Source organism: Trachypithecus francoisi, unplaced genomic scaffold, assembly GCF_009764315.1.
Source record: "Trachypithecus francoisi isolate TF-2019V2 unplaced genomic scaffold, Tfra_2.0 Lachesis_group3, whole genome shotgun sequence".
Classification (NCBI taxonomy): Eukaryota; Metazoa; Chordata; class Mammalia; order Primates; family Cercopithecidae; genus Trachypithecus; species Trachypithecus francoisi.
Window position 1 is genome coordinate 116,869,243 of NW_022681468.1, and position 26,822 is coordinate 116,896,064.

Consider the following 26,822-nt stretch of genomic DNA (forward strand, 5'->3'; position numbering starts at 1 on the left):
AAACATTTTCTTTAATGTTATTGTTTTTACCACTAAATTAACATGGCCTGGTCACGACCTTCCTTGGTAGAGTGCTGTTCCTCACCTCCACCGTTGCTCCTTTGGTCCATTGATCATGAGAGCATTTAACTGAAGGTCATCAGACCTTGAATGCCAACAGGTCAGAGGCAGTGGCCTGCAGTTACCACCCAGACTGTTCCAATGCACAGAATCGCTGTTTCCCCAACTCATTTCCCTTCACCTGGGCTGCAAATTGAGAGTCCCACCCCTGAGCGGAACACAGGAGGCCTTGTGTGCTGTGCACCGCCAGGGGGCGGGGAAGTTCCCAGACTGACTGCCTGGCTCCAGTCATCCTAGGAAAAGAGTTCTCCAGTCACTCCCCACCCCAACCCCTTCCCATTGCAGGAGTCTATTAAGGAGGCAAAGCAGGCCTAACGGGTATCAAAGCAAAGGAGTGAATGGAGACTGGGAGAATCTTCAACCTCCCCTCTCGGTAGGAGCTGAGGCTGCATGCCAGGTACTGTTCCTTCTAGGAATCCATTAAGTTATGTCACTGGTGTTTTCAGGTGCGTCTCAAAGGATTACCGTAGGGATAGGATATCAGGATGTGGGAGCACAGGTGCCACCACAGCACTAGTGATGGAGAGTCATTGCCCCTAGACTTCTGGGACTGTGAGGAAGTTGAAAGATACTGGGAAAGGGTGAAAGAAAGGATGTAGGTGGAATTTATTTAGTATTAATGTAGGTACACATGTTTTATGGCAACTTTCCTAGCACTCTAAAATCTAGATTTGTATAGTTTTTGTCAATATCTTTTGTAAGCTTAATCAATACAGGGCATGACAAGTATGTGTCACATACTTTTTTTCCACGAAGAAAAAAACATAAGTAGGAATTGGGTGCTTTGTTTATCAAAATTATTCTGTATTTCCTTTATAAATAAATAAACTTTGAAATAAAGGTTGAAAATTAGTATCTTTTCTAGCCCAGCCACCATTGTTTTTAAAAATCCTCTTTGAAGCAGGTGTGTGTGTGTGTGTGTGTGTGTGGTGTGTGTGTGTGTGTGTGTGACTACGTTTTTCAACAAAATTTTTAAAAATTGCAGTGTCAGGGCCAGGTGCAGTGGCTCATGCCTCTAATCCCAGCACTTTGGGAGGCCGATGTGGGAGAATTGCCAGAGCTCAGGAGTTAAAGACCATCCTGGGCAACATGGTGAGACCTCATTTCTACTAAAAATTAAAAAGATTAGCTGAGAATGGTGGTGTGTGGTTATAGTCCCAGCTACTCAGGAGGCTGAGAAAGAAGGATCACTTCAGCCTGGAAGATTGAGGCTGCAATGACTCATGATCGTACCACTGCACGCCAGCCTTGGCAACAGGGTGAGACCATGTTTCAAAAAAAAGAAAAAATTGTAAATGTCCAGGAACCTTGCTTTTTTCACAGTAATTACTGTACTCTAACCACACGCGTGTTTAGTCTAAACTACCCCAGTAAATACTCCTATTTTTTGCTGATTTCAAATGTTGCAAACAACAGAAAAGTCTGGAAGCTAGTAAACAGTGTAACCACCCAGCTTTGTTGCATCTCAATAGTCATATTTGCTTCAGATTTGTTTTTTTAAAACAAAAAAGATGAAACATTAAATTATTAATATCACTCTTCCCTATGCTATTCCCTTCTCCAAAAACAACTATTTTCCAGAATTTCTTTTTAATCTCATTTCCTCTGGAGAATCTGATACTTAACTGTGATTTTTTTCATCATTGTTAATAAATTCTTTATGGCTCACTCTTTATAGCAAATTAGAAAGAGATGTTTTGGAAGCCACTCAAAGAAGGGAGTGTGTGTGGGAAAGGAGGAAGAGCAGCTGGCAGGCAGACACAGGTAGGAAGGGGTGCCATGCTCGCTGGTGCGCTGCAGTGTGTGAGTGAGAGCGTGTGGCTGGGTGTCTGGATGATCTATTATGAAAGAGGATATTTGAACATAGAAACTCAGAGAGAACTGCTGGTATTTATCTAGACTCACATGAGTCAGAAATCTGAATGAAGATAGATATGGAAATCCAGCTAGAACAAAAGTGCTTTGTCATTTTTATGTGCTTGCTGTGTCAGGCACTTCTTTTTTTTTTTTTTTTTTTTTTTTTTTTTGAGACAGAGTCTTGCTCTTGTCACCCAGGCTGGAGTGCAGTGGCACAATCTGGGCTCACTGCAACCTCCACCTCCCGAGTTCAAGCAATTCTTCTGCCTCAGCCTCCCAAGTAGCTGGGACCACAGGCATGTGCCACCACACCTGGCTAATTTTTGTATTTTTAGTAGAGACAGGGTTTTACCATATTGGCCAGGCTGATCTCAAACTCCTGACCTCAGGTGATCTGCCCACCTCAGCCTCCCAAAGTGCTGGGATTACAGGCATGAGCCACCACGCCCGACCTGTCAGGCACTATTATAAGCACTTTACTGGATGTTAATGTATTTAATCCTCAATCCAACCAATGTGGTGTCAATATCATCCTCATCTGACAGATAAGGAAACAAACATAGGAAGGTTAAGTGACATCGTATGGTTACACAGCTACGCTGAGTCCCAATTTGCACTGGGGGGTTACAGGGGATATGATTCGTAGCTCATCTACCTAACTCTAGCCCCTACTGCTGTCAACCACTGTCCTGGGCTGTCCCACGTCAGACATCTTCCTCCTCTTGGACACCAAATACAGACATACAGATAAAGCTGGCAACTCAGCTATTTCTGGGCTCAAATCCATTTCTCCTCCTATGTTTAAACTAAGTTGAAACCTCTCGGTCCTGCTTTTATTAGTCAAGTTGCGTGAAACAATTGCCAAGTTTGTCTGTTTCACCACTTTCCATTCAGGCCTCATGATCCTGCAGTTGGGCTGTAATCCTCATAAGGGCCACTTCCACTAAGGCCAACAATAACCTACATGTTGCCAAATCAAGGGACATTTCTCAACAATAAGGAAAACAATTACTTGACCTTTTCTCAGATTTTACCCCTCCCTCTTTGAAATTCTTTCTTCGCAGGCTTTTGTGACACCATTCTTTCCTGAGTTTCTCAATGTCTATCACTGACTCCTTCAGTAAACTCCCAGCCCATAACCAAGGTTTTGTCTCCTATTTGTTTTTTTTTCTTCTTTGAGACAGTCTCACTGTCTCGCTCTATTGCCCAGGCCGGAGTACAGTGGTGCAATTTCAGCTCACTACAACCTCCGCCTCCCAGGCTCAAGCGATTCTCCTGACTCAGCCTCCCAAGTAGCTGGAACTACAGGTGTGCACCACCACACTAGGCTAATTTTTTTGTGTTTTTGTAGAGATAGGGTTTCGCCACATTGGCCAGGCTGGTCTCGAACTCCTGAACTCAGGTGATCAGCACACCTCAGCCTCCCAAAGTGCTGGGATTACAGGCGTGAGCCACTGCCCCTGGCCTTTCCTCTTATGCTTTCTTCTTAGTTATCTCATTTACAGTTAGACAGTCTTAGTGTACAGTCTTACACCTGGACAGCCATAGGTAGGTAGGTAGGCAGGTAGGTAGGTAGACAGACAGATTAGATAGATAGATAGATAGATAGATAGATAGATAGACAGACATATACATAATATATGTGTGTGTCTTTCCTCTGGGTTCCAAGCTGACATCTTCATATCATCTGAATGCCCATTACATACTTAAAGCTCATGTCCCAGGCAGAATTCATCTCTTCATAGCTCCCCACTCTATTCCTCCTGTACGACTATTCTGCTGGTCATTAGAGCCAAAGTCTGGGAATCATCTTTAACTCCTTACTTCCTATCATAATTGTCACCACAACATCCCTACTCTATATAAATAACTCTTAGATTCATGTATTCGTCTCTATCTACACTGCCACCATCTTTATTTAGGATCCTAATGAATGCATCTGCCTCAGTTCTTCCAGTCATCTTTTTAAACTGCAAGTCAGTTTATGTGTTTCCTGCTTTGCCCCATTGTCCAATTCACTCAGAAGTATACGCCAGTCTTCCTCTTCAAGATGATGCCTTTGATCACTCAATAATGATTTTCTGACACTCTACCTATATTAGTTACAAGGAAATAGCTCAAACTGGATTATGCAAAAAAAGATATAACATTGTGTCATGTTATACATCTCCACATACACATTCAAAATTCTGACTTATGTCAGCCTAGATAAACATCAACAGAAGTACATAATTATATGACCCTAGGGATAAATCTATTAAAAGACATAAGGATTTTGCGGAGAAAATTACTAAATTTTGGAAAGACACAGAAGATAGAGATGTAAACATGTTCATGAAAGAGAAGACTCAATATTCATAAGGATTTTAAATTTATCTGCGGGTTCAATGTGGTTCCTATTAAAATGCAATTTTCTTTTTATTTTGGAACTTGAAGCTGATTTTAAAGTAAGTGCAAATCTTTTTTGGAGTAGGGGAAACTTGAAGCTGCTTTTAAAGTAAGTGCAAGAATACCTAAGAATAATGAAAAAGTCAATTTTTAAGAAGAGAAAAATAAGCTGGGCGCAGTGGCTCACGCCTGTAATCCCAGCACTTTAGAAGGCCGAGGCAGGTGGATCACTTGAGGCCAGGAGTTCGAGACCAACCTGGCCAACATGGCGAAACCCTTTCTCTACTAAAAATACAAAAATTAGCCAGTCATGGTGGTACATGCCTGTGATCCCAGCTACTCAGGAGGCTGAGGCAGGAGAATTGCTTGAACCCGGGAGGCGGAGGTTGCAGTGAGTCGAGATTGTACCATTGCACTCTGGCTTGGGAGACAGAGCAAGACTGTCTCAAAATAATAACAATAATAATGAGAGAAGAATGTACAATATGGAATAGAGTTGGTATCCAGCCAGTATACACTTTGAGTGATCTCATTTACACTCAGGTGTATCTTCACCTACCCTTATATGAAGTCACAGACTCATGCCTGTATTTCCAGCACTCTGGGAGGCCAGGGCAGTAGGATCACTACAGCCTGAGTTCAGGACTGCAGTGATCTATGATTGGAGCATTGCACTGGAGCCTGGCCAACAGAGTGAGACCCTATCTCTTAAAAATTAAAAAATAAAAATAAGTCATTATGAAAGTGTAATTATCAAAACAGTTGGTATTGGTGCAGAAATAGACAAAAAGCCCCATAAAACAGAATGCGGAATCCAAAAAGAGGCTTATCCATATACAGAAACCTGAAAGTGCAGAGGTTATGTAACAAATTGGGAGACTTCAGATTCTTGTAGGAACGTGGTAGAAACCTGGTTTTTAATCTTCCAACTTCTGTAAAAACCATAAAGAGCAACAAGGTGCATTTAAAAACAAAAAGGCACAAACTAGTGAAACAAGAAGAAAGAGCCTAAAGACTCCAAACTACCTGAATTTAATGCTAATCACTGGTTCAGGAAAATTCACTTTATTCAAATTTTCTTACATTTATTCAAATATGAGTAAAAATACTACAGATATATATACAAGAAAAAGATAAAAATCATTTCAAAAATTAAGGCTGGCCGGGTGCAGTGGCTCACGCCTGTAAACCCAGAACTTTGGGAGGCCAAGGTGGGTGGATCACCTGAGGTCAGGAGTTTGAGACCAGCCTGGCCAACATAGTAAAACCCCAGCTCTACTAAATATACAAAAATTAGGTGGGCATGGTGGTGCACGCCTATAATCCCAGCTACTCAGGAGGCTGAGGCAAGAGAATCACTTGAACTTGGGAGGCGGAGGTTGCAGTGAGCCAAGATGCACCACTGCACTCCAGCCTGGGCAACAGAGTGAGACTCTGTCTCAGAAAATAAAATAAAAAGTATAGGCCGGACACAGTGGCTCACGCCTGTAATCCCAGCACTTTGGGAGGCCAAGGCAGGTGGATCACGAGGTCAGGAGATCGAGACCATCCTGGCTAACAAGGTGAAACCCTGTCTCTACTAAAAATACAAGAATTAGCCAGGCATGGTGGTGGGTGCCTGTAGTCCCAGCTACTCAGGAGGCTGAGGCAGGAGAATGGCATGAACCCAGGAGGTAGAGCTTGCAGTGAGCTGAGATTGCACCACTGCACTCTAGCCTAGGCAACAGAGCTAGACTCTGTCTCAAAAAAAAAGAAAAAAAGAAAAATATATATACACACACACACACACACACACACACACATACATATATATGAAGGCTACTTTCTCATAGTGGTAGACTAGATAATTTGGAACAATCTTACCACTGGAGACAATGAGAAAAGCTTGAAGGCATTGGAATGGTAAAATATTATGAAACATTACTTGGATGAGATGTAAGAAAGACTAAAACCCTGAACAGTAAACCTAGCATTTGGGGGCATGTCTCTTCTGGGTGCAACTGCCAATTCCAAATAAGGCTGATAAAATGCTCTGAAGCACTTTTGACAACCTCACAGGGTTGGGGATTAAAAGTTGTAGCCCATTCCTTTTGATTCCAGGAGGTAGGAAAAAATAAGTAAATAAAATGAAAAATAAAGTTTTAATCCAGGGCCTACAAAAAGGACCCTGGAAAACTCTCCACTTTTTGGGTTGAGACCTCAAAAGACCAAACTCTACAAGATAAACTGAAAACAGACCATTCATTGCAGAAACTGCTTAGATTTGAATCATCTCAATCACTAAAATTAGTTTGATTATCTCAGATTGCTAGAGCCCCTAGATGCCTTCCAGAAACAAATGTATATCCATTCTGTAGAAGGAAAATGTACCCCTAGACCTCCAATTATTTCTAAAAATATTTTTCAAACACAATGCCTATCATATAATCAGAAATAACCAGGCACATGAAGAGAATATTAAGGGAGTAATAACAATCAAGAATTTTACAAAATTAATGACAGGCAACAAACCACAGATCCAAGAGTCTCAGATAGCACCAAGCAGGATAAATGCCAAGTAATAATCTACATCTATACATTATTATATTCAAAACTGCAGAAAATCAAAGACAAAATATTGAAAGGAGTCAGAGAAAAATAACCCCTGCCTATAGGGGAACAAGGATAAGGATTACATTGGCCTTCTCTTCAGAAAACATGCAAGCAAGAAGAGAGTGAAGTGAAATATATAAGAAAGAAAAAAAGGGGAGGATAAACCCAGCAGCCTAGAATTCTGTTTCTGGCAAAATTATCCATCAGAAGTGAAGAAGAAATAGATTTTCTCAGACAAAGAGGACTTGAGAAAATTTATCACCAGTAGATCTGCCTTGCAAGAAAATTAAAGAAGTTATTTAAAGAGAGAGAAAATGATCTAGGGGCTATATGAAAAAACTTGGAGCTATAGGAAGAAAGGAGGAGCATTAGAGAAAGAGTAAATGAAGATAAAACATTTTATTTTTCTTAATCTGAAGTGATCTAACAAATAGCAGTTTGTTCGAAATAATAATACCAGCAATGTATTCAGTGATTACCTTACGAATACATGAAATACATGACAGCAATGTTATAAAGAATGAGGCTAGGCACAGTGGCTTATGCCTATAATCCCAGCACTTTGGGAGGCTGAGGTGGGCGGATCACAAGGTCAGGAGTTTGCAACCAGCCTGGCCAACATGGTGAAACCCCATCTCTACTAAAAATACAAAAATTAGCTGGGCATGGTGGCATGCGCCTGTAATCCCAACTACTCGGGAGGCTGAGGCAGGAGAATCACTTGAACCCAGGAGGCAGAGGTTGCAGTGAGCCGAGATCACACCATTGCACTCCAGCCTGGGTGACCTTGTCAAAAAAAGAAAAAAAGAAAAAAAAAAAAAAGAACGGGAGAGAGGAATTGGTAATCTCAATGCTTTGGAAGAACAAGATGGGGAGGATTGCTTGAGGCCAAGAGTTCAAGACCAGCCTGGGCAACATAGCAAGACCTGTATTCTCTACAGAAAATAAAAATTAGCCCAGCTACTCAGAAGGCTGAGGCAGGAGGATTGTTTGAGCCTGGGAGGTAAGGCTGCAGTGAGCTATGATTGCACCAGTGCACTTTAGCCTGGGTGACAGAGAAAAACCCTGTCTCGAAAGAAAGAAAGAGAGAGAGAGGGATGAGAGAGAGAGAGAGAAGAAAAGTAAGAAAGAAGAATGAAAGAGAAGAATGGAAGAGAGAAAGAAAACAAAAGAAAAGAGGACTTGGATTACTTATAAATGTATATTGTGAAATTTAGGGCAGCAACTAAAAATTTTTTTAAGAAGGCTTGAGTGCAGTGACTCACACCTGTAATCCCAGCACTTTGGGAAGCCAAGACAGGAGAATCACTTGAATCCAGGAGTTTGAGAGCAACCAGGGCAACATAGTGAGACCCTGTCTCTACTAAAAAAAAAAATGACCGGGCGCGGTGGCTCAAGCCTGTAATCCGAGCACTTTGGGAGGCCGAGACGAGTGGATCACGAGGTCACGAGATCGAGACCATCCTGGCTAACACGGTGAAACCCCGTCTCTACTAAAAAATACAAAAAACTAGCCGGGCGAGGTGGTGGGCGCCTGTAGTCCCAGCTACTCGGGAGGCTGAGGCAGGAGAATGGCGTGAACCCGGGAGGCGGAGCTTGCAGTGAGCTGAGATCCGGCCACTGCGCTCCAGCCCGGGCGACAGAGCGAGACTCCGTCTCAAAAAAAAAAAAAAAAAAAAAAAAAAAAAAAAAAAAAATTAAAAAATTAGCCAGGCATGGCGGTGCAGACTTGTAGTCCCAACTACTTAAGAGGCAAAAGGGGGAGAATCGATTGAGCCTGGGAGGTTGAGGCTACAGTGAGCCATGATTATGCCAGTGTACTCCAGCCTGAGGGACAGAGTGAGACCCTGTGCCCCCAAAAAAGTATAACTGCTATATTAAGAGAAAAGAGAAAATGGAATTATATTAAATGATCAGTTAAAACCGAAGAAGACAAAAAAAGAAAGAGAAATGAAAGAAATAGCAGGGCAACTTTATCAATGGTCTAAACACATGAACTTTTTAAAAAGGGCCAGGCACAGTGGCTTGTGCCTGTAATTCCAGCACTTTGGGAGGCCGAGGTGGGCAGACTGCTTGAGCCCAGGAGTTCAAGACCAGCCTGGGCAACATGGCAAAACCCCATCTCTATAAAAAGTACAAAAAGCCAGTGTGGTGGCACGTGCTTGTAGTCCCAGCTACTCCGGAGGCTGAGGCAGAGGCTGAGGCAGAGGCAGAGGCAAGAAGATCACCAGACCCCAGGAGGTCGAGGCTGCAGTGAGTTGTGATTGTGCCACTTAACTGCAGCCTGGGCGACAGAGAGACCCTGACTCTAATAATAATAATAATAATAATAATAATTTGAAAACGACCCAACTTCTGTTGTCTATAAGAAATCAACTTTAAATATGGACACAGATGGGTTAAAAGTAAAGGAATGGAGAAAGATGCATCATGCTAACATTAATCAAAAGAAGGCTGGCGGCTGAGCATGGTAGCCCATCTCTTTGGAAGGTCAAGGCAGGAGGATCACTTAAGGCCAGGAGTTTGAGACTAGCCTGGGCAATATAGTGAGACCCCCATCTCTATGAAAGAAAAAAGAAAGCTGTGTTAGTTTCAGATGGAGTCAGCTTCAGAGCAAGGAAAATTATCAAGGATAAAGAGGGCCAGGTGCGATGATTCATGCCTGTAACCCCTGCACTTTAGGAGGCCGAGGCAGGAGGATCACTTGAGACCAGCCTGGGCAATATGGTAAAATGCCATCTCTACAAAAAATACAAAAGTTAGCCAGGCGTGGTGGTATGTGCCTGTAGTCCCAGCTACTCAGAAGGGTGAGGCGAGAGGATCACTTGAACCTGAGAGTTCAAGGCTGCAGTGAGCCATGATTGCAACAACAGTGCACTTCAGCCTTGGTGACAGAGCAAGACCCTGTCTCAAAAAAAAAAAAAAAAAAAAAAAAAGGGCTATTACACAATGATAAAGAGATCAGTTCTTCAAGAAGACATAATCCTTTATGTGTATGCCCTACTATCAAAACACATAGGAGAGAAAAAAAACTGATAGAACTGCGAAAAGAAATACACAAATCTGCTCTTACAGTTGGAGTCTTTGACAGCCCTGTATTAGGAGTTAACAGATCCAGGAGAAAGACTGGTAGTGACATAGTTGAAGTGTACAGCAACATGAGTCAACTGGGTTTAAACATTCATTTCAAGTTCACATGGAATATTCACCAAGATAGACCGCATTTTTGGGCATAAAACACTCCTTAACATATTTAAAGAGCTTGAAATCATACAATGTATGCCCTCAAATCACAAAAAATAATTAAGCAGAATTCAATAACAGAAATATAGCTTGAAAATACCCAAATATTTACAAATATTTAAAGATTAACCAATACACTTTTTTTTTTTTGTATTTTTTTAGTAGAGACAGGGTTTCACCATATTGGCCAGGCTGGTCTTGAACTCCTGACCTTATGATCTGCCCGCCTTGGCCTCCCAAAGTGCTGGGATTACAGGCGTGAGCCACTGCGCCTGGGCATTTTTCTTTTTCTTTTTTTTTTGGAGATGAAGTCTCACGCTGTCGCACAGGCTGGAGTGCAGTGGTGCGATCTCAGCTCACTGCAACCTCCGCCTCCCAGGTTCAAGCGATTCTCCTGCCTCAGCCTCTGGAGTAGCTTATTAACCAATACACTTCTGAATAAGACATAGGCCAAAGAAAAGACTCAAAACTAGCCTGGGCAACATAGTGATACCCCATTTCTAAAAAATAAATAAATAATAAATTAGCTGGGTGTGGCACACACTTGTGGTCCCAGCTACTCAGGAAGCTGAGGTGGGAGGATCACTTGAGCCCAGGCAGTCAAGGCTGCAGTGAGCTACTGTGATGGTTAATATCGAGTGTCAACTTGATTGGATTGAAGGATGCAAAGTATTGTTCCTCTGTATGTCTGTGAGGATGTTGCCAAAGGAGATTAACAAGTCAGACCCATCCTCATTCCAATGGTCACAATCTAATCAGCTGCCAGTGCAGCTGGAATAAAGCAGGCAGAAGAAAGTGGAAGGACAGACTGGCTGAGTCTTCTGGTCTTCATCTTTCTTCTGTGCTGGATGCTTCCTGCCTTCAAACATCGGACTCCAAGTTCTTCAGCTTTTGGACTCTTGGACTTAAGTGGTTTGCGAGGGACTCTATGGCCATCGGCCACAGACTGAAGGCTGCACTGTCAGCTTCCCTCTTTTGAGGTTTTGGGACTCAGACTGGCTCCTTGCTCCTCAGGTTGCAGACGACCTATTGTAGGACTTCACCTTGCGATCGTGTGAGTCAATACTCCTTAATAAACTCCCTTTCATATATACATCTGTCCTATTAATCCTGGCCCTCTAGAGAACTCTAACTAATACAGCGATGATCATGCCACTGCACTCTAGCCTGGGTGACAGAGTAAGACCCCACCTCAAAAAAGAAAAAAGAAAAGAAAAAGACTCGAGAAATTTTGAAAATATTTTAAACTAAATGAAAATGAAAAATACAACTTATCAAAATTTGTGGGATGTAGTAAAAGCAATGCTCCAAGAGAAACCTGTAGCATTGAATGTATATATTCCAAAGGGAGAAAGATATGAAATCAATAATCAGCTTCCACCTTTGGAAACTAGACAGAAAATTAAATTTCAAATAAGGAGAGAAAATAAATAATAAGAATTAGCCACCCTGGCCTACATAGCAAGACCCCATCTCTACAAAAAAATTTTTAAAAAATTACCCAGGTGTGGTGTTACGTGCTTATAATCCTCGCTTCTCAGGAGACTGAGGCAAGAGAATCACTTGAGCCCAGGAGGTGGAGGCTGCAGTGAGCCGTGATTGCACCACTGCACTTTAGCCTGGGTGACAAATTTGTGGGCATAGAATTGTTCATAATATTCCTTTATTATCCTTTTTTTTTTTTTGAGATGGAGTCACTACCTCTGTCACCCAGGCTGGAGTGCAGTGTCACGATCTTGGCTCACTGAACCTTTGCCTCCCAGGTTCAAGTGATTTTCCTCCTGCCTCAGCCTCTTAAGTAGCTGGGATTATAGGCACCCGTCACCATGCCCCACTAATTTTTGTATTTTTAGTAGAGATGGGGTTTTTCCATGTTGGCCAGGCCGGTCTCGAATGCTTGACCTCAAGTGATCTGGCTGCTTCGGCCTCCCAAAGTGCTGAGATTACAGGCATGAGCCACTACGCCCAGGCTCCATTATTATCTTGTTGATGCTCATGGAATCAATAGTGATGGCCTATCTCTATTTTGTTGTTGTTGTTGTTGTTGTTGTTTTGAGACTGGGGCTCATTCTGTCCAGGCTGGAGTGTAGTGGCACAATCACGGCTCACTGCAGCTTTGACCAACCCAGACTCAGATCATCCTCCCACTGAAGCCTCCCAAGTAGCTGGCACTACAAACATGTGCCACCAAGCCCAGCCAATTTTTATATTTTGTAGAGACAGGATTTCCCCATGTTGCCCAGGCTGGTCTTGAACTCCTGGACTCAAGCAATTGCCTGCCTCAGCCTCCCAAAATACTGGGGTTACAGGAGTGAGCCCCATCTCTAATTTTTGACATTAATAATTTGTGTCTTATTTTTTTCTTGGTTAGCCTGGCTAGGGGTTTGTTAATTTTATTATCTTTTCAAAGAACCAGCTGTTGATTTTGTTGATTTTTTTCTCTTTATTTTCTGTTTTCAATTTCACTGATTTCTGTTCTAATTTTTAAAGTTCTGGAGATATTGGAGTGGTCTGAACTTTATAAGATCTTGAGGCTAACAAATCAACTCTTCCTACCAAGACAAAGCCCAAATAGAGGAGAAACTGCTGGCAGTAGAATCCAAATAGAACTTGGCAGAGACAATAAGGGAAAAAAAAAAAGAGAGACAGTCCAGATAGAAGTAGGTGGAGTAGTAGAGGATGCCTGTCTCGGGAGTCAAAGATCATATTTGTATCACCTATTTTAAGAAAGGTAAAGAAAACTCTAAACCTTTGAAGCCAGAAAAGCTATTCTTGGCTGGGCCTGGTGGCTCGTGCCTGAAATCCCAGCACGTTGGGAGGCCAAAGCGGGCAGATCACTTAAGATCAGGAGTTTGAGACCAGCCTGGTCAACATGGTCAAAAAAGAAAAATTAGCTGAGTGTGGTGGCAGGCGCCTGTAATCCCAGCTACTCAACAGGCTGAGGCAGGAGAATCTCTTGAACCTGGGAGATGGAGGTTACAGTGAGCTGAGATCGCGCCACTGCACTCCAGCCTGGGTGACAGAGCGAGACTCCATCACAAAAAAAAAAAAAAAAGAAAGAAAGAAAAGGCTATTCTTCCTATTGCTCTTTCTAAACAGAACAACTCATTGCACTTAAAAATGAGCAATTAGGTCAGGCGCAGTGGCTCACCCCTGTAATCCCAGCACTTCGGGAGGCCAAGGCAGGTGGATCACCTGAGGTCAGGAGTTCAAGACCAGCTTGGCCAACATGGCAAAATCCCATCTCCACTAAAAATACAAAATTAGCCAGGTGTATAGTAGCGTGTGCCTGTAATCCCAGCTACTTGGGGGGCTGAGGCAGGAGAATCACTTGAACCTGGGAGGCGGAGGTTGCAGTGAGCCGAGATCATGCCACTGCACTCCAGCCTGGGTGACAAGAGCGAAACTCCATCTCAAAAAAAAAAAAAAAAAAGCAATTAAAACTACTCAATTGAAGTCCATACATAAAAGAGGAGGATAGGGAATAATACCATAATGTCCCTATTGACAATGAAAGCATGACAGAAAGATTTACCCTTAAAACAAAAGAAAACCAGTAAGAAAAGAAAAGGGACTATGAAAAACAAATATAAGAATTAGAAAAATTCAAAAATGTGATGATTGGAAAAAATAAGATGTTTAAAAGTGAGGTTACAGAATGCAGGAGGGAATTAGAATAAATGAAAAGTTATTTCAGAAATAAAGTCTATTCTAGAAGTTTCACAACTCTAGAAAAAATTCAAAAATGACAATGGATAATACCTTTGGACAAACAGAAGATTAAATGGAGGTGATCTGCCCTCTTTGGCCTCCTGAAGTGTTGGGATTACAGGTGTGAGCCACTACGCCTGGCCATGGAGGATTAAAAAAAAAAAAAAAATTAAAGAAGAAAGAGATGAAAAAGGATTTGGGAGAAAGTGATTTAAAAATAAAAAATAAAAAAAATAAAAAAAATAAAAAAACAAGATAGGCAGAAGATCTAACATATGTATGATAGGATTTCCTGAAGAGGAAAGGGAAAGCAACAGAACAGAACATATACTAAAACTATACTTTCATACTTTTTTTTTTTTTGAGAGGGAGTCTTGTAGTCTTGTTCTGTTACCCAGGCTGGAGGGCAGTGGCGTAATCTTGGCTCACTGCAGCCTCTGCCTCCTGAATTCAAGCAATTCTCCTACCTCAGCCTCCCAAGTAGCTGGGATTACAGGCGCCCACCACCACGCCCGGCTAATTTTTGTATTTTTAGTGGAGACGGCGTTTCACCATATTGGCCAAGCTGGTCTTGAACTCCTGACGTCAAGTGATCCACCCGCCTTGGCCTCCCAAAGAGCTGGGATTACAGGCAAGAGCCACCGTGCCCAGCCTAACAGTTTTGTTTTGTTTTGTTTTGTTTTTTTCCTGAAATAAAAAGGCTTCAAACTACGGGTTGAATAGACACACATGTACCTGGGGAGAACAAACCCGGAATGGCCAACACCTGAAGGGATGACAACATGTTCAGTGCCAGTGCTGGGGCCATGTTATGCAAATGAACCAAAGATGACCGCTGTATATTGGCCCTATGTTGTTTACTTCTTCAGAGCAGGCTGAGACCCATTAGCTCAAAAGCCCATTGGCACCAAACTCAAATTTTTACATATCCAACTATTTTAAATTTAGCCCAAATAGAATGGCCTTCAGCATTGTTGTGATTTAGGCTGAGATAGCTAGACCTTTATAATCCTGTATTAATCAGTCATTGAATTTGGACTGCCCTGGGAAGGGGCATGACCTTGAGGCAAACTCTGAAGGGGACAGCACTCCCCTAAACTATAACAACACATTGTTCACTGAAGGGTTGGGGGAAGGGAGGTCCTAACCATCACATCACAATGGCAGCACATCACACCACATGGGAGAAAGAAAATAACTGAGGAAACAATGTCTGCCAATCCTCTAGAATTGAGGGAAAACATAAATGTGCAGATTTAGAAAGCACAAGGCATTTTAAGCAATTAAACACATCCTTGTAAAAGTGAAAATTGCCAAAAGAAATCAAAAGATCTTAAGAGCAGTCAGGGAAACACTAACTACCTGCAAACTGACTGCCAGTTGATGTCTCATAAGCAAAAATGGAAACCAAAGTATGGTGAAATAATATCTTCAAAGTGAAAGTAAGAGAAAATAATTGTAATTATATATTTACTAAGTTATTATTCAAGAAGTGACTCGAAATAAAGAATTTCCAGATAAGCAAAGCAGAGCTTATCACCAACAGTCTCTTGACTAAAGGAACTTCTAGAGCAGTAATTATTATTATTATTATTATTTTTTGATACGGAGTCTTGCTCTGTCGCCCAGGCTGGAGTGCGGTGGCCGGATCTCAGCTCACTGCAAGCTCCGCCTCTCGGGTTCACACCATTCTCCTGCTTCAGCCTCCCGAGTAGCTGGGACTACAGGCGCCGCCACCTCGCCCGGCTAATTGTTTGTATTTTTAGTACAGATGGGGTTTCACCGTGTTAGCCAGGATGGTCTTGATCTCCTGACCTCGTGAACCACCCGTCTCGGCCTCCCAAAGTGCTGGGATTACAGGCTTGAGCCACCGCGCCCGGCCTAGAGCAGTAATTCTTAACCTTGCTTCCACACACATTGGATGCAACGAGGGAGCTTTAAAACATGCTGATGCCTGAGTCCCACCCCAGCAATTCTGATTCAACTAGTCTAGGCTATAGATGTAACAAGGCCCCTTCTCCCACCTGCCATCCCATCAAGGTGTCATCAGAGAATGTCAAACGAGGAACTAGGACTTGTATACCCACCCAGCATTAACAGATACGCCTCTTATGGGTTCAGTGGAGACCACATGGGACTCTTCTCCCTTCTTGATAGAGTAGCATCATAGGAGTCTCTAATTGGAAGCTTTCACTCCCGCCCAGCAGTAATGAGGCCACTTTCCCTTTCATTCGAGGTGGTTTCAGCAGAGACCTAGTAGGAAACCTTAACTTCCACCTTTATCTCACAATAACAAGGTAGTGTCCTTGTTTCCTCACTAGTTGGGGGTCAAAGAAGGCCTGCTAAACATGTTTAAATTAGATATAACATTTAAATAAGATCCAGAGTCTCATAATAAAATACCCAAAATGTTCAGGAATCAATTGAAAATCTCTCATTATACTAAGAATCAAGAAACTCTCAACTTTAATGAGAAAAGTCAATCAATAAGCATCAACACTTATTAGAGATGTTGACACACATATTAGAATTATCTGTCAAGAATTTTTAAGCAGCCATCATGAAATGCATCATAAGCAATTGCAAACACACTTGAAACAAATGGAAAAATAGAAAGTCTTAGAAAAAAATAGAAAATGTAAATGAAGAGCACATGGAAATTTGTTTTTTTCAGACAGAGTCTCACTCTGTTGCCCAGATGGGAGTGCAGTGGTATGATCTTGGCTCATTGCAACCTCCACCTCCTGGTTCAAGTTATTCTCCTGCCTCAGTCCCCCAAGTAGCTGAGACTACAGGGACATGCTGCCACACCCAGCTAATTTTTATATTTTTAATAGAGACAGGGTTTCACCATGTTGGCCAGGCTGGTCTCGAACTCCTGACCTCACGTGATCTGCCTGCCTCAGCCTCCCAGAGTGCTGGGATTACAGGTGTGAGCCACCAAACCTGGCCCACAAGGAAATTTTAGAATTAAAAAATACAACCAAAATGAAAAACTCAATGGATTCAATGCCAGAATAGAGATGATAGAGGAAAGCATCAGTGAACTTGAAGATAGAACAATAGAACTTACCCAATCTGAACAACAGAGAGAAAATAGATTTAAAAGAAAATAGATAGAATCTCAGGGACCTATGGGATTATAACAAAAGATCTAACACTCCTGTCATGGAGAGAGAGGAGAGGGGAGATGGGCTTAAAAAGTACTTGAAGAAATAGTGGCTGAAAACTATTCAAATTTAGCGAAAGATTTAAAGCTACAGATTAAAGAAACAAAGTGAGCCCAAACAGGATAAAGCCAAAGAAATCCATATCAGGACACATGATAATCAAACTTCTGAAAGTTAAAGACAAACATAGACTTGAGAAAGAGATGACAGTATCTTATGTATAAGAGAAAAACAGGATCTCTCATCAGATACTACAAAGGCCAGAAAGAAGTGGCACATTTTTCAAGTGATGAAAGAAAAGAACTGTCAAACCAAAATTCAATATCCAGCAAAAGTGTCCTTCAGAAATGGAGGGGAGATCAAGACATTCTCAGATGAAGGAACACTTAGAGAATCTGTCACCAACATAACTACTCTAAAAGAATGGCTAAAGGAAGTTCTTAAAATGTAAAGGAAATGATAAAAGAAGGAATCTTGAACTATCAGAAAGGAAGAAAAAACAACTGAAAGAAGGAAAATATGGGTAAATGCCATAGACTTTAATGCTTCTGGAGTTTTTTATAAATGGTGATTGGATAACATTGTCTAAAGTGGTTCTGAAATATATAGAGGAAGTACTTAAGATAATTATAAATGGGGAAAGATAAAGGGACTTAATAGTAGGTAAGGTTTCTACACTTCACTCAAACTGGCAAAATATCAATAGCAGTAGACTGTGATAAGCTATGTATGTATAGAATAAGAAATACTTTATTCACAAGAGCACAGGAAAAACAAAACAGAAATGAACCAGGTGTAGTGGCTCATGCCTGTAATCATAGCTACTTGGGAGGCTAAGGTGGAAGGATTGAGGCCAGGAGTTTGAGACCATTATGGGCAACATAGCAAGACCCCATCTCTAAAAACAAGAAGAAAGATAAAGCAAAGAGAAATGAAGAACAGAGGCAACAAAAAGAAAACAAAAAATTAAGTGACAGTCTTAAGCCCTAGCATACCAATAATTACATTAAATGTAAATGTTAATTAAATGTAAATTACAGACTCATACCTGTAATGCCAATAATTACATTAAATGTAAATGGTCTAAATATGTCAACTAAGACAAAGATTGGTAACGTGGACTTTAAAAAAATGACCCAACTATATGCTGTCTAAAATCAACCCACTTAAATACAACTATATAGGTAGCTTAAAAGTAAAAGGATAGAAAAAGGTATATTTTGCAAAGATTAATCAAAAGAAAACATAAATGGCTATATTAATATCAAAGTAACTCTCCATGCAAAAAGTTTACCAAGAACAGAGTGACATTACATAATAATAAAAGTATCAATTCACTAAGGCATCACAGTTTTTAATGTTTATGCCCCAAATGACAGAGCTACAGAATATGTGAGGCAAAAAATAATGGATCTGAAAGGAGAAATACACAAATCCACAATTACAATTGAAGCCTTCAACACCTTTCTCTCAACAATTGATAAAACTATTAGACAAAATCAGCAAGCATATAGGGCCGGGCACAGTGGCTCTCACTTGTAATCCCAGCACTTTGGGAGGCTGAGGTAGGCAGATCACTTGAGGTCAGGAGGTCAAGACCAGCCTAGTCAACATGGTGAAACTGCATCTCTACTAAAAATACAAGGCTGGACTGGGCGCGGTGGCTCAAGCCTGTAATCCCAGCACTTTGGGAGGCCGAGACGGGAGGACCACGAGGTCGGGAGATCGAGACCATCCTGGCTAACACGGTGAGGCAGGAGAATGGCGTAAACCCGGGAGGCAGAGCTTGCAGTGAGCTGAGATCAGGCCACTGCACTCCAGCCTGGGCGACACAGCAAGACTCCGTCTCAAATAAAAAAAAAAAAAAATTACATAGGACTGAATGAAAATGAAATGTTCCAGTAACCCATTTCATGGTCAACTTATTACAAGGAGTAACTTTCTATTAAAGGAGAAAAATAATTTATTTTATTTTATTTATTCATTTAGTAAAAATGAGGTTTTGCCATGTTGGCCAGGCTGGTCTCAAACTCCTGATCAAGCAGTCCACCCACCTCAGCCTCCTGAAGTGCTGGGATTACAGGTGTGAGCCACCACATCCTGCCAGAAAAATAATTTTTGAAAATCTTAATTTGCTGCAGCATTTTTTTTTTTTTTTTTTTTGAGATGGAGTCTCACTCTGTCACCCAGGCTGGAGTGCAGTGACATGATCCCGGCTCATTGCAACCTCCACCTCCTGGGTTCAATCGATTCTCCTGCCTCAGCCTCCAGAGTAGCAGGATCCAGCCACCACGCCTGGCTAATTTTTGTATTTTTCGTAGAGACAGGATATTGTCATGTTGGCCAGACTGGTCTCGAACTCCTGACCTCAAGTGATCTGCCGCCTTGGCCTCCCAAAGTGCTGGGATTACAGGTGTCAGTCACCACGCTCAGCCAGAAAAATAAATGCTTTAAAAATCATGATTTGCTTCTGGATTGAGTATTGTTTTAAGAACTTTTTGATGATTCCACTTGCTACTGCTGGTCTCGCACAGTTTCTTAGAATAGTCGATGGACACAAGTTACGTTAAAATCTTTATTAAGCCAGGTGCAGTGGCACACTCTTGTAATCCCAGCACTCTGGGGCACCAAGGTGAGTGGATCACTTGAGCTCAGGAGTTCTAGACAAGCCTGGGCAGAATGGTGAAACCCCCGTCTCTAGCAAAACAAACAAACAAACAAACAAACAAAAATTAGCCAGGCATGGTAGCGTGCACCTGTCATCCCAGCTATTCGGGAGGCTTAGGTGGGAGGATCACTTGAACCCAGGAGGTTAAGGTTGCAGTGATCTTAGATCGCACCACTGCACTCCAACCTGGGTGACAGAATGAGAACCTATCAAAAAAAAAAAAAAAGGAAATCTCTATTAAAATAATTAGCAATTTTACTGAAAGAGGCATGAAAAATACATTATGGAATAAATATATAATTTATGAAGTATGCATCTTTGTCCAAACATTGTTTTACTACTTTGTGCAAACATCACTGATCCATGAAGAGAATACCTAGACATGTGCAAGAGTAATAAAATTCCATCAGCTCTGATATTTTGCCAACTTTCAGTCATATAAAAAGCGTAGCTGTATGTGCATCTTTCATTTCGTAATTCTGAACCTGTATTTGTGAAAATAAGAGGGGAACATATTTAACAAATTGTAATTTGATTTGTATCTTTTAAATATTTAGACACACAGTATGTCGATTTCCATTTCTTCTTTTGCGCTGGGCCCAACAAATGTTGGGGTGGGCCTGGCCCTAACCTGCTTGACCCTCAGAACCTCAGCTTCCTTTTCTGGAAAAAGAACACTCCTGAACTCACCGAACTGGGATGAACCTGGCACCTGGTGCATAACGGGTTATGAGTAAATATGGCTAAGTTCCCTCACTCTCCTAAGGAGGAATCCGTGTTCAAGGAGTGTTTAAGGGTTTTTTATTTTATTCTTTCTTTCTTTTTAAGGCTGCAAGGGAGACGAAGTGTTTGAGGCTCGGGGTAAGAAAGTGGTTAAAGACACCAAAGACAGAGATGTGTGATGGGGCGGGTTGGGATTGGCTCCGAGGGACTGGCTTGATAGTGGGAATGGAGAATAGGAATCCCCATCCACCCCCGTAGGAAACGCTCCAGCCTTTGGAGGTGTGTGTGCTTGCGTGTGCCTCTGTGTGCCAGTGTGTGCAGTGGGGATTAGCTCCAACTCCGGCAGACACCATCACGCATGACGAAGCTGCTTCCCCTCACGCGGCCCAAGGCGCACACGCGCGATCCACGGCCACGCCCGCACACACTCGACACACACAGGGCATTCGAGGGTCCGGTTGCCATGGCAAGCAGGAGCGCGTGAGCCCAGCGCCCCTCCCGCCCCCGGCGAGCCCAGTCAACTCCCACTCTGATTGGCCGTGCTTCCTTATTATGCAAATCATTTGCGTAGACTCGGCGGCCAGCTGTCTGACGTCACCAAGCACGGGGGCTGGGGCTCGGGGCTCGGCTCCGGGAGAGCTCGGGCGGGAGCCCAGAGAGAGCCGCACGGGGACCTCAAGCCAGACCCCAGCGTCCCGCCGCCACCTCGGCCCGGGCCCGCCCCGCCCCGGCCCCGCCCCTTTCCAGCCCGCCCCACCCCCTCTACGCCCCTCCACCCGGACCCCGCCCCCTGAGCAGCCCCCCCCCGCCCTCTCCGCCCGGGCCCCGCCCCCTCCCCCTGGCCCTCGCCACCGGTCCAGGGAGGGGACGGCGGGACAGGCGGGACTGGTGGGACCAGCGGGAGGGCGGACAGGGCGGGGACATGGCCGCGGCGCCGGGAGGGTCAGCGCAGCCCGCTGGCCCCGGCCCGCGCCTGGGTTTCAGCACCGCGGACAGCGGCGTCGGCATGAGCGGGCTACATCCTGGCCCCGCCGTGCCCATGAAGGACCACGACGCCATCAAGCTCTTCGTGGGGCAGATCCCGCGGGGCTTGGACGAGCAGGACCTCAAGCCGCTGTTCGAGGAGTTCGGCCGCATCTACGAGCTGACGGTGCTGAAGGACCGGCTCACCGGCCTCCACAAAGGTGCGCGGGGTCAGCCCAGCCCAGCCCAACCCCAGTCCGATTAGAGTGTGGCCCTGCCCCAGCCCTAGCCCTAGCCCTGCCGAGAGCCAGTCCAACACCAGTCCAATATCAGCCCCACCTCAGCCCAGCCCCCTTCCCAAATCACAGAATTTTCTCTCTGACATCCTCCCTCTGATTATCACTGTGGTCCCCTAACATGTTCTCCACTCTAACCTCCAAATTCCTGGGCTCCACCTCTCACATCCCAGCAGTCCCTGCCTTTCAGTTGGACCTCTCCGCCACCTCTCCCATCTGACCTAAAATTCCGGAATTTGAAAACTTACTCCACCTTCTAGATCTCGAATACCCTCCATTTCCCAAACCCTGAACCCAAACATTCCTGAATCCTCCAACTGGTGGTGCCTCACTCAGGCCTAACAACTCACATGCATATCTTGGACTTGCACCCCTCCTTCTGGCCTCCTAGTCCAGCCATCCCCCTCAAGAGCCTTCTTTTGACTCTCAGACTGCCAACCTAAAACACTGGAGACTCAAACCCTCCCCTTCTTCAGAACCCAGACCTGTCTAACACAAAATCCAATTCAGTTCTCAGGAGGCTCTCAGTTCCAAATACCCCCTCATGTTCAACAACAGCCCCAATCTCTCCTGCCCTTTACCAGAATCCCAATGCTCTCCACCTCTTCTGATTCCAGTTCAGAACCCTGACCTCAGCTGGGAACTCCTGCCACCCTGTGTCCCTTTCCTCTTGGATTTCCCTCAGCTGAATCCACACTTCTTTCCTTCTGTAATCCCCCTACTCCTGTGCCTCCTCTTTGCTCCTCCCCAATCCTCTTTATGGCCTCCTTCTTTCCCTCCCTCACAGGCTGGTCACAATCCAGACCCATTCTCAGGGTGAGTCAGGCTGAAGAGACAGAAGGAGATCTTCTCCCTGCCCTTTCTAGAGAGACACAGGCACCACGGTCCTGTTCGGCCACACCCCTTTCTTCCTGTAGAGAGAGGGAGGAGGCTTGTTTACATGCAGAAAAGTCCGTCTAGGCAGGGCTGGAGTAAGAGAGCCAGAGTCACATGTCATACATGGGCAGGAGAAGGGGAGATGATTTGAGAAGAAACCCTCTTATATCCTCCCCCACCATCACCACCACGCTGTGGTTTCACATTTTTGCTGGGAAAGAGTCACCAACTATCCTCCATGATCTTCCTAAGAGAGGAGGGTGGGCCTTGGGTAACAGCTTAAGGTACATTCCTAAGGACTGAGAGCTGGAATCAGACTGCCACCTCTTCAACTGGGAGGCCTTGTAGGGTTCCTCGGCACACTAATGTAGGCACTTCGAGAAAATGCCAATAGAAGGGTTAGGACTGTCTGGCTAGGAGTACAGCTTCCACCCTTTGGGGTGGGGTTGTGTTAATGGGTGTGTGAAAGAACAATACCACACCCTCTAGATTCCTTCTAATGCACTCCCACTACCTGCCTGTCTGTCCATCCCTCTATAGCAACTCATTTTCTTATTTTTAGACATTGATTTCAGTATGTAAGTACAAAGCTAATCTTCGTAGATCATCTGTACAATAAGGGAAGTGTATAGAATATCCTTAAATCTCACTCTTCTCACTATCAAGAGTCTGAACTGTTCCCTCATCCTCTCTCTTTTCATTTAGCTCTAATTCTGTCTGTTACTTTCATTCATCTGTCTCTCAAACCATGCTTCTCTGTCTTTTCTTCCCTTCATTCTTCCACCCTCCATCCCGGCTAGTCCACATGGGGCTTCTTTAGGCAGCAACTGGGCCCCTGAGCCTTTCAGACAGGCAACCCTGCCGGATTTGGATGTCGGGTGATATGGGTTGGTGGCAAAAGACACAGCAGGAGTGTAAGTGGAATCAGGTGTTTGGTGATTTATTTCCAAACTAAATCAAAACTCTCCAAGGCAAGTGTTACCTTCCAAGATGATTGTGGAGGGTCTCCAAGTCAACATCTTCCTCATCCTCCCCCCAGCAACAGTGACTCATTTTCCTTTTGATGGCTGGATACCGAGGCAGGCAGCCACTTGTTACCCAAGTGCTTTGAAAACAACCCCAGCTTGGGAGTTAAGACATTCCAAATCCTGCCCTGCCACTGCCCCACTCTCTGGGCTTCAGTTTCCCTGTTGATATGATAAGAGTTTTGCTCAGTTCTCTAAGTTCCCTTTAACTCAATGAATGGCCGACAATAAACCCATCTTAAGGGGGCAGCCCTGTAGAAGAGGCCAGAAAAAAATGGTCCCATTTGCCATATCCACTTTCTCCTCCTTCAGTCGTTCTCCCTCCTACACTCAGAAGCCTCCTTTTGAAAACAGATCTTATCTCACAGATCTGCTTAAAACCCTTTAAAGTGGCTCTCCATTGCTCTTAGGAAAAAGTTCAAAATCCAACTGAGGCCCACAAGGCTACATATGACTTGATTCCTGCATACCTCACTAGCCACTCTGCCCCCATGCACCAGCCTCCAACCACACTAACTTTGTATCCATTTCCCCAACACACCAAATTCTTGATTCAGCCTTCATATATGCTTTTCCCTCTGTCTGAAATAATCACTGTCCCTTTCATCACCTGATTGTTAAGGACTCAGTGTTCTTGTTCTTGAGGACTCAATGCCTTCTTTGAGACATTACTCAGCCCTTTGGACTCGTTTAGGGGCCCCTCCTGATTTGTCTAATCCCCATGAGGGCAAGGAATGTGTCTGTCTTGTTGCCACTCTATCCCCAAGCTCATCAAAAGGCCCCACCATAATAAGTAAGTGTTCAATAAATATTTTCTGAATGAATGAGTGCTCTGTGGCTGTTGGAAAGGAGGAGAGTGCTGCTTCAGTGCTTCCTAGCAGGCTACAGGTCCTGAGGCTGAACAAAGAGAGGGCTGAACTTGACACTTTGGCTCAACCTAGACCTCTTCGCTGCCCCATATCTGCTGGCCCTTTTAGAGGAGCCAGATTTGAGGCACAATAACTCTTTAAGAAGCCCTACCTCAAAGCCCTAGGAGGGTTGACAGATCAAGATCCTTGAACAGGATTAGGGGGTCCCTGGAAACTACCACCTATGGGAAGCCATTAAACCAGTCCCATCTTCTAAGTCTCAAATCAATCCATTCCCCAGCTTCAAACTTAGGGGAGGGAGATATGGAAAAGAGCTGGGAGGTGCTGGGGTTGGCCCCCAACCCTTCTTTTACTCTTTTGCCTCCTCCCATCTGAAACTGAGTTGAGAAGGAATTGAGGCTGATCCTGGGAGACTCCATGAGTCTGAATCCAAAAAGGAAGGGGAAGTCTGGGTTAAAGATGATGATAAAGCTGCTTAGGGAGGTTTAACCCCAACAGGACTTATGACTGGAGTGGGGAGGGGAGATGTGGGATTGTATGCACATGTGACTGGGTGTGGGTACATATGTTCTCTGGGCAGGATGCCAGAAGCAAATGAAAGAGAGCCAGAGCCTGGGATACTGGTCCCCAGGCACATGAAGCCCCTCTCTCCAGAGGTGGGAGGCAGAGAAGGCTTCTCAGAAAGCAGAGTCCTTGTTTAAAGGAGAGTGGCCTTAAGTTTGTCAACTTAGTGGAGTATTTCGAAGAAGAATAGTTGGGGGTTTCAGGAAACCCCCTGAGCCAGCCTCTTCCTCCTCAGGCTGTGCCTTCCTCACCTACTGCGCCCGGGACTCTGCTCTCAAGGCCCAGAGTGCACTGCACGAGCAGAAGACCCTGCCAGGGGTAAGTTCTCCAGGTTGGGGGGCGGGAATCACCTCAGGCTGGGGACAGTGCCCTGTGTGCATGCCAAAGCAGCATGTGGCGGCTGGGTTGGGACTAAGAACTAGAAGCAGAATCATCTTTCTAGGAGACGGCTTCCTATACCCGAACAGCAACAAATTCTTTGTTATATCCAATCTTCTCACTTAAAAAGGGGCTCAAGATCCTTGGGCCAGGCACTCCACCCATATTTAGGAGAGGCATCAGTGTTGTGGGCTAAGCTAGAATTTATTCAATTTGGCTCAGATTATGGCTTTGGGTGTCACTTGTCACTGGTGTGAGCAGGTATTCAGATACATGGGGTAGAGGTTCTGCTGGACTGGTATCCCTTTTTCTCTAGGGTCTTTGTTGGCACTTCTCTCTAGTCCTTTTCCTGTAATGGTTTTTTCTGGTGTCTTGACTCACTAAGGTTGTCTTCCCTCCACACTGCAAACACTCAGCTAAAGTTAGGGGAGACATGATTCTGCTAGGCTTGTAGGCACCAGTGGTACCTGGTCTGGTCTTGGCTAATGCATAATCACTCAACAAGAGGCAAGTTGGGACCTATTGACCATGTGGTAGAATGAAGGGGTGATCGTTAGTAATTAGCATGGGTTTACCAAGAGCAAGTCATGCTGTACAGCCTTGTTTTCTCTTGTCCAAGAAACGGTGTGTCTAGAACAGAGCACTATTTAAATGCCATTAACAGGCCAAACTTGGGACTATGTCCAGTTCTGGGCCTCAGATTTAGGAGAGTCGTTTGCCTACAAGAATGAGGTGAGGATAAAGTTGGCCGGGCGTGGTGGCTCTCGCCTGTAATCTCAGCACTTTGGGAGGCCAAGGCGGGTGGGTCACAAGATCAGGAGATCGAGACCATCCTGGCTAACACAGTGAAACCCCGTCTCTACTAAAAACATACAAAAAAATTAGCCGGGTGTGGTGGTGGGCACCTGTAGTCCCAGCTACTCGGGAGGCTGAGGCAGGAGAATGGCATGAACCCGGGAGGTGGAGCTTGCAGTGAGCCTAGATCGTGCCACTGCACTCCAGCCTGGGCAACAGAGCGAGACTCCATTTCAAAAAACAAAAAAAAAAAAAAGGAGAGAAGAGGATGAAGTAAAGGCACAAGATATATTTGGATAATAGTTTGGAGGAGTTGGGATGATTTAACTGGAGAAGATAGGGCTTAGAAGGACTTTAATAAGGAGGCATCATAAGCTAATAATTAAAAACACTGGTTTTTGAGGCTGAGTGTGGTGGCTCACGCCTGTAATCCTAGCACTTTGGGAGGCCAAGGCGGGCAGATCACCTGAGATCAGGAGTTCGAGACCAGCCCGGCCTCCATGGCGAAACCCCGTCTCTACTAAAAATACAAAAACTAGCTGGACATGGCAGATGCCTGTAGTTCCAGTTACTTGGGAGGCTGA

General features: G+C 44.2%; 2 protein-coding genes across 10 annotated transcripts in view; both read left to right on the top strand.

Moving 5' to 3' along the window:
* The window catches only part of HEXA (hexosaminidase subunit alpha), a 56,770-nt gene extending 35,614 nt beyond the window's left edge, over positions 1 to 21,156 (top strand). The window contains exons 14-16 of one of the 4 annotated variants that reach the window (XM_033189481.1): positions 1,799 to 1,884; positions 20,578 to 20,610; positions 20,731 to 20,925. In XM_033189481.1, the coding sequence (XP_033045372.1) occupies positions 1,799 to 1,884; positions 20,578 to 20,610; positions 20,731 to 20,834 (223 nt within the window). In that variant the 3' untranslated portion in view covers positions 20,835 to 20,925. Of the gene's footprint in view, positions 1 to 1,798; positions 1,885 to 14,611; positions 15,334 to 20,577; positions 20,926 to 21,043 lie in introns of those variants that run through there. The other 3 variants (XM_033189482.1, XM_033189485.1, XM_033189486.1) reach the window with 3 other exon arrangements.
* CELF6 (CUGBP Elav-like family member 6) overlaps positions 21,115 to 26,822 on the top strand; it is a 36,216-nt gene continuing 30,508 nt past the window's right edge. For 4 of the 6 annotated variants that reach the window (XM_033189488.1, XM_033189492.1, XM_033189489.1 and 1 more), the window contains exons 1-2: positions 21,266 to 21,656; positions 25,301 to 25,383. In XM_033189488.1, coding sequence (XP_033045379.1) covers positions 21,395 to 21,656; positions 25,301 to 25,383 — 345 coding nt within the window. In that variant the 5' untranslated portion in view covers positions 21,266 to 21,394. Of the gene's footprint in view, positions 21,657 to 25,300; positions 25,384 to 26,822 lie in introns of those variants that run through there. The other 2 variants (XM_033189487.1, XM_033189494.1) reach the window with 2 other exon arrangements.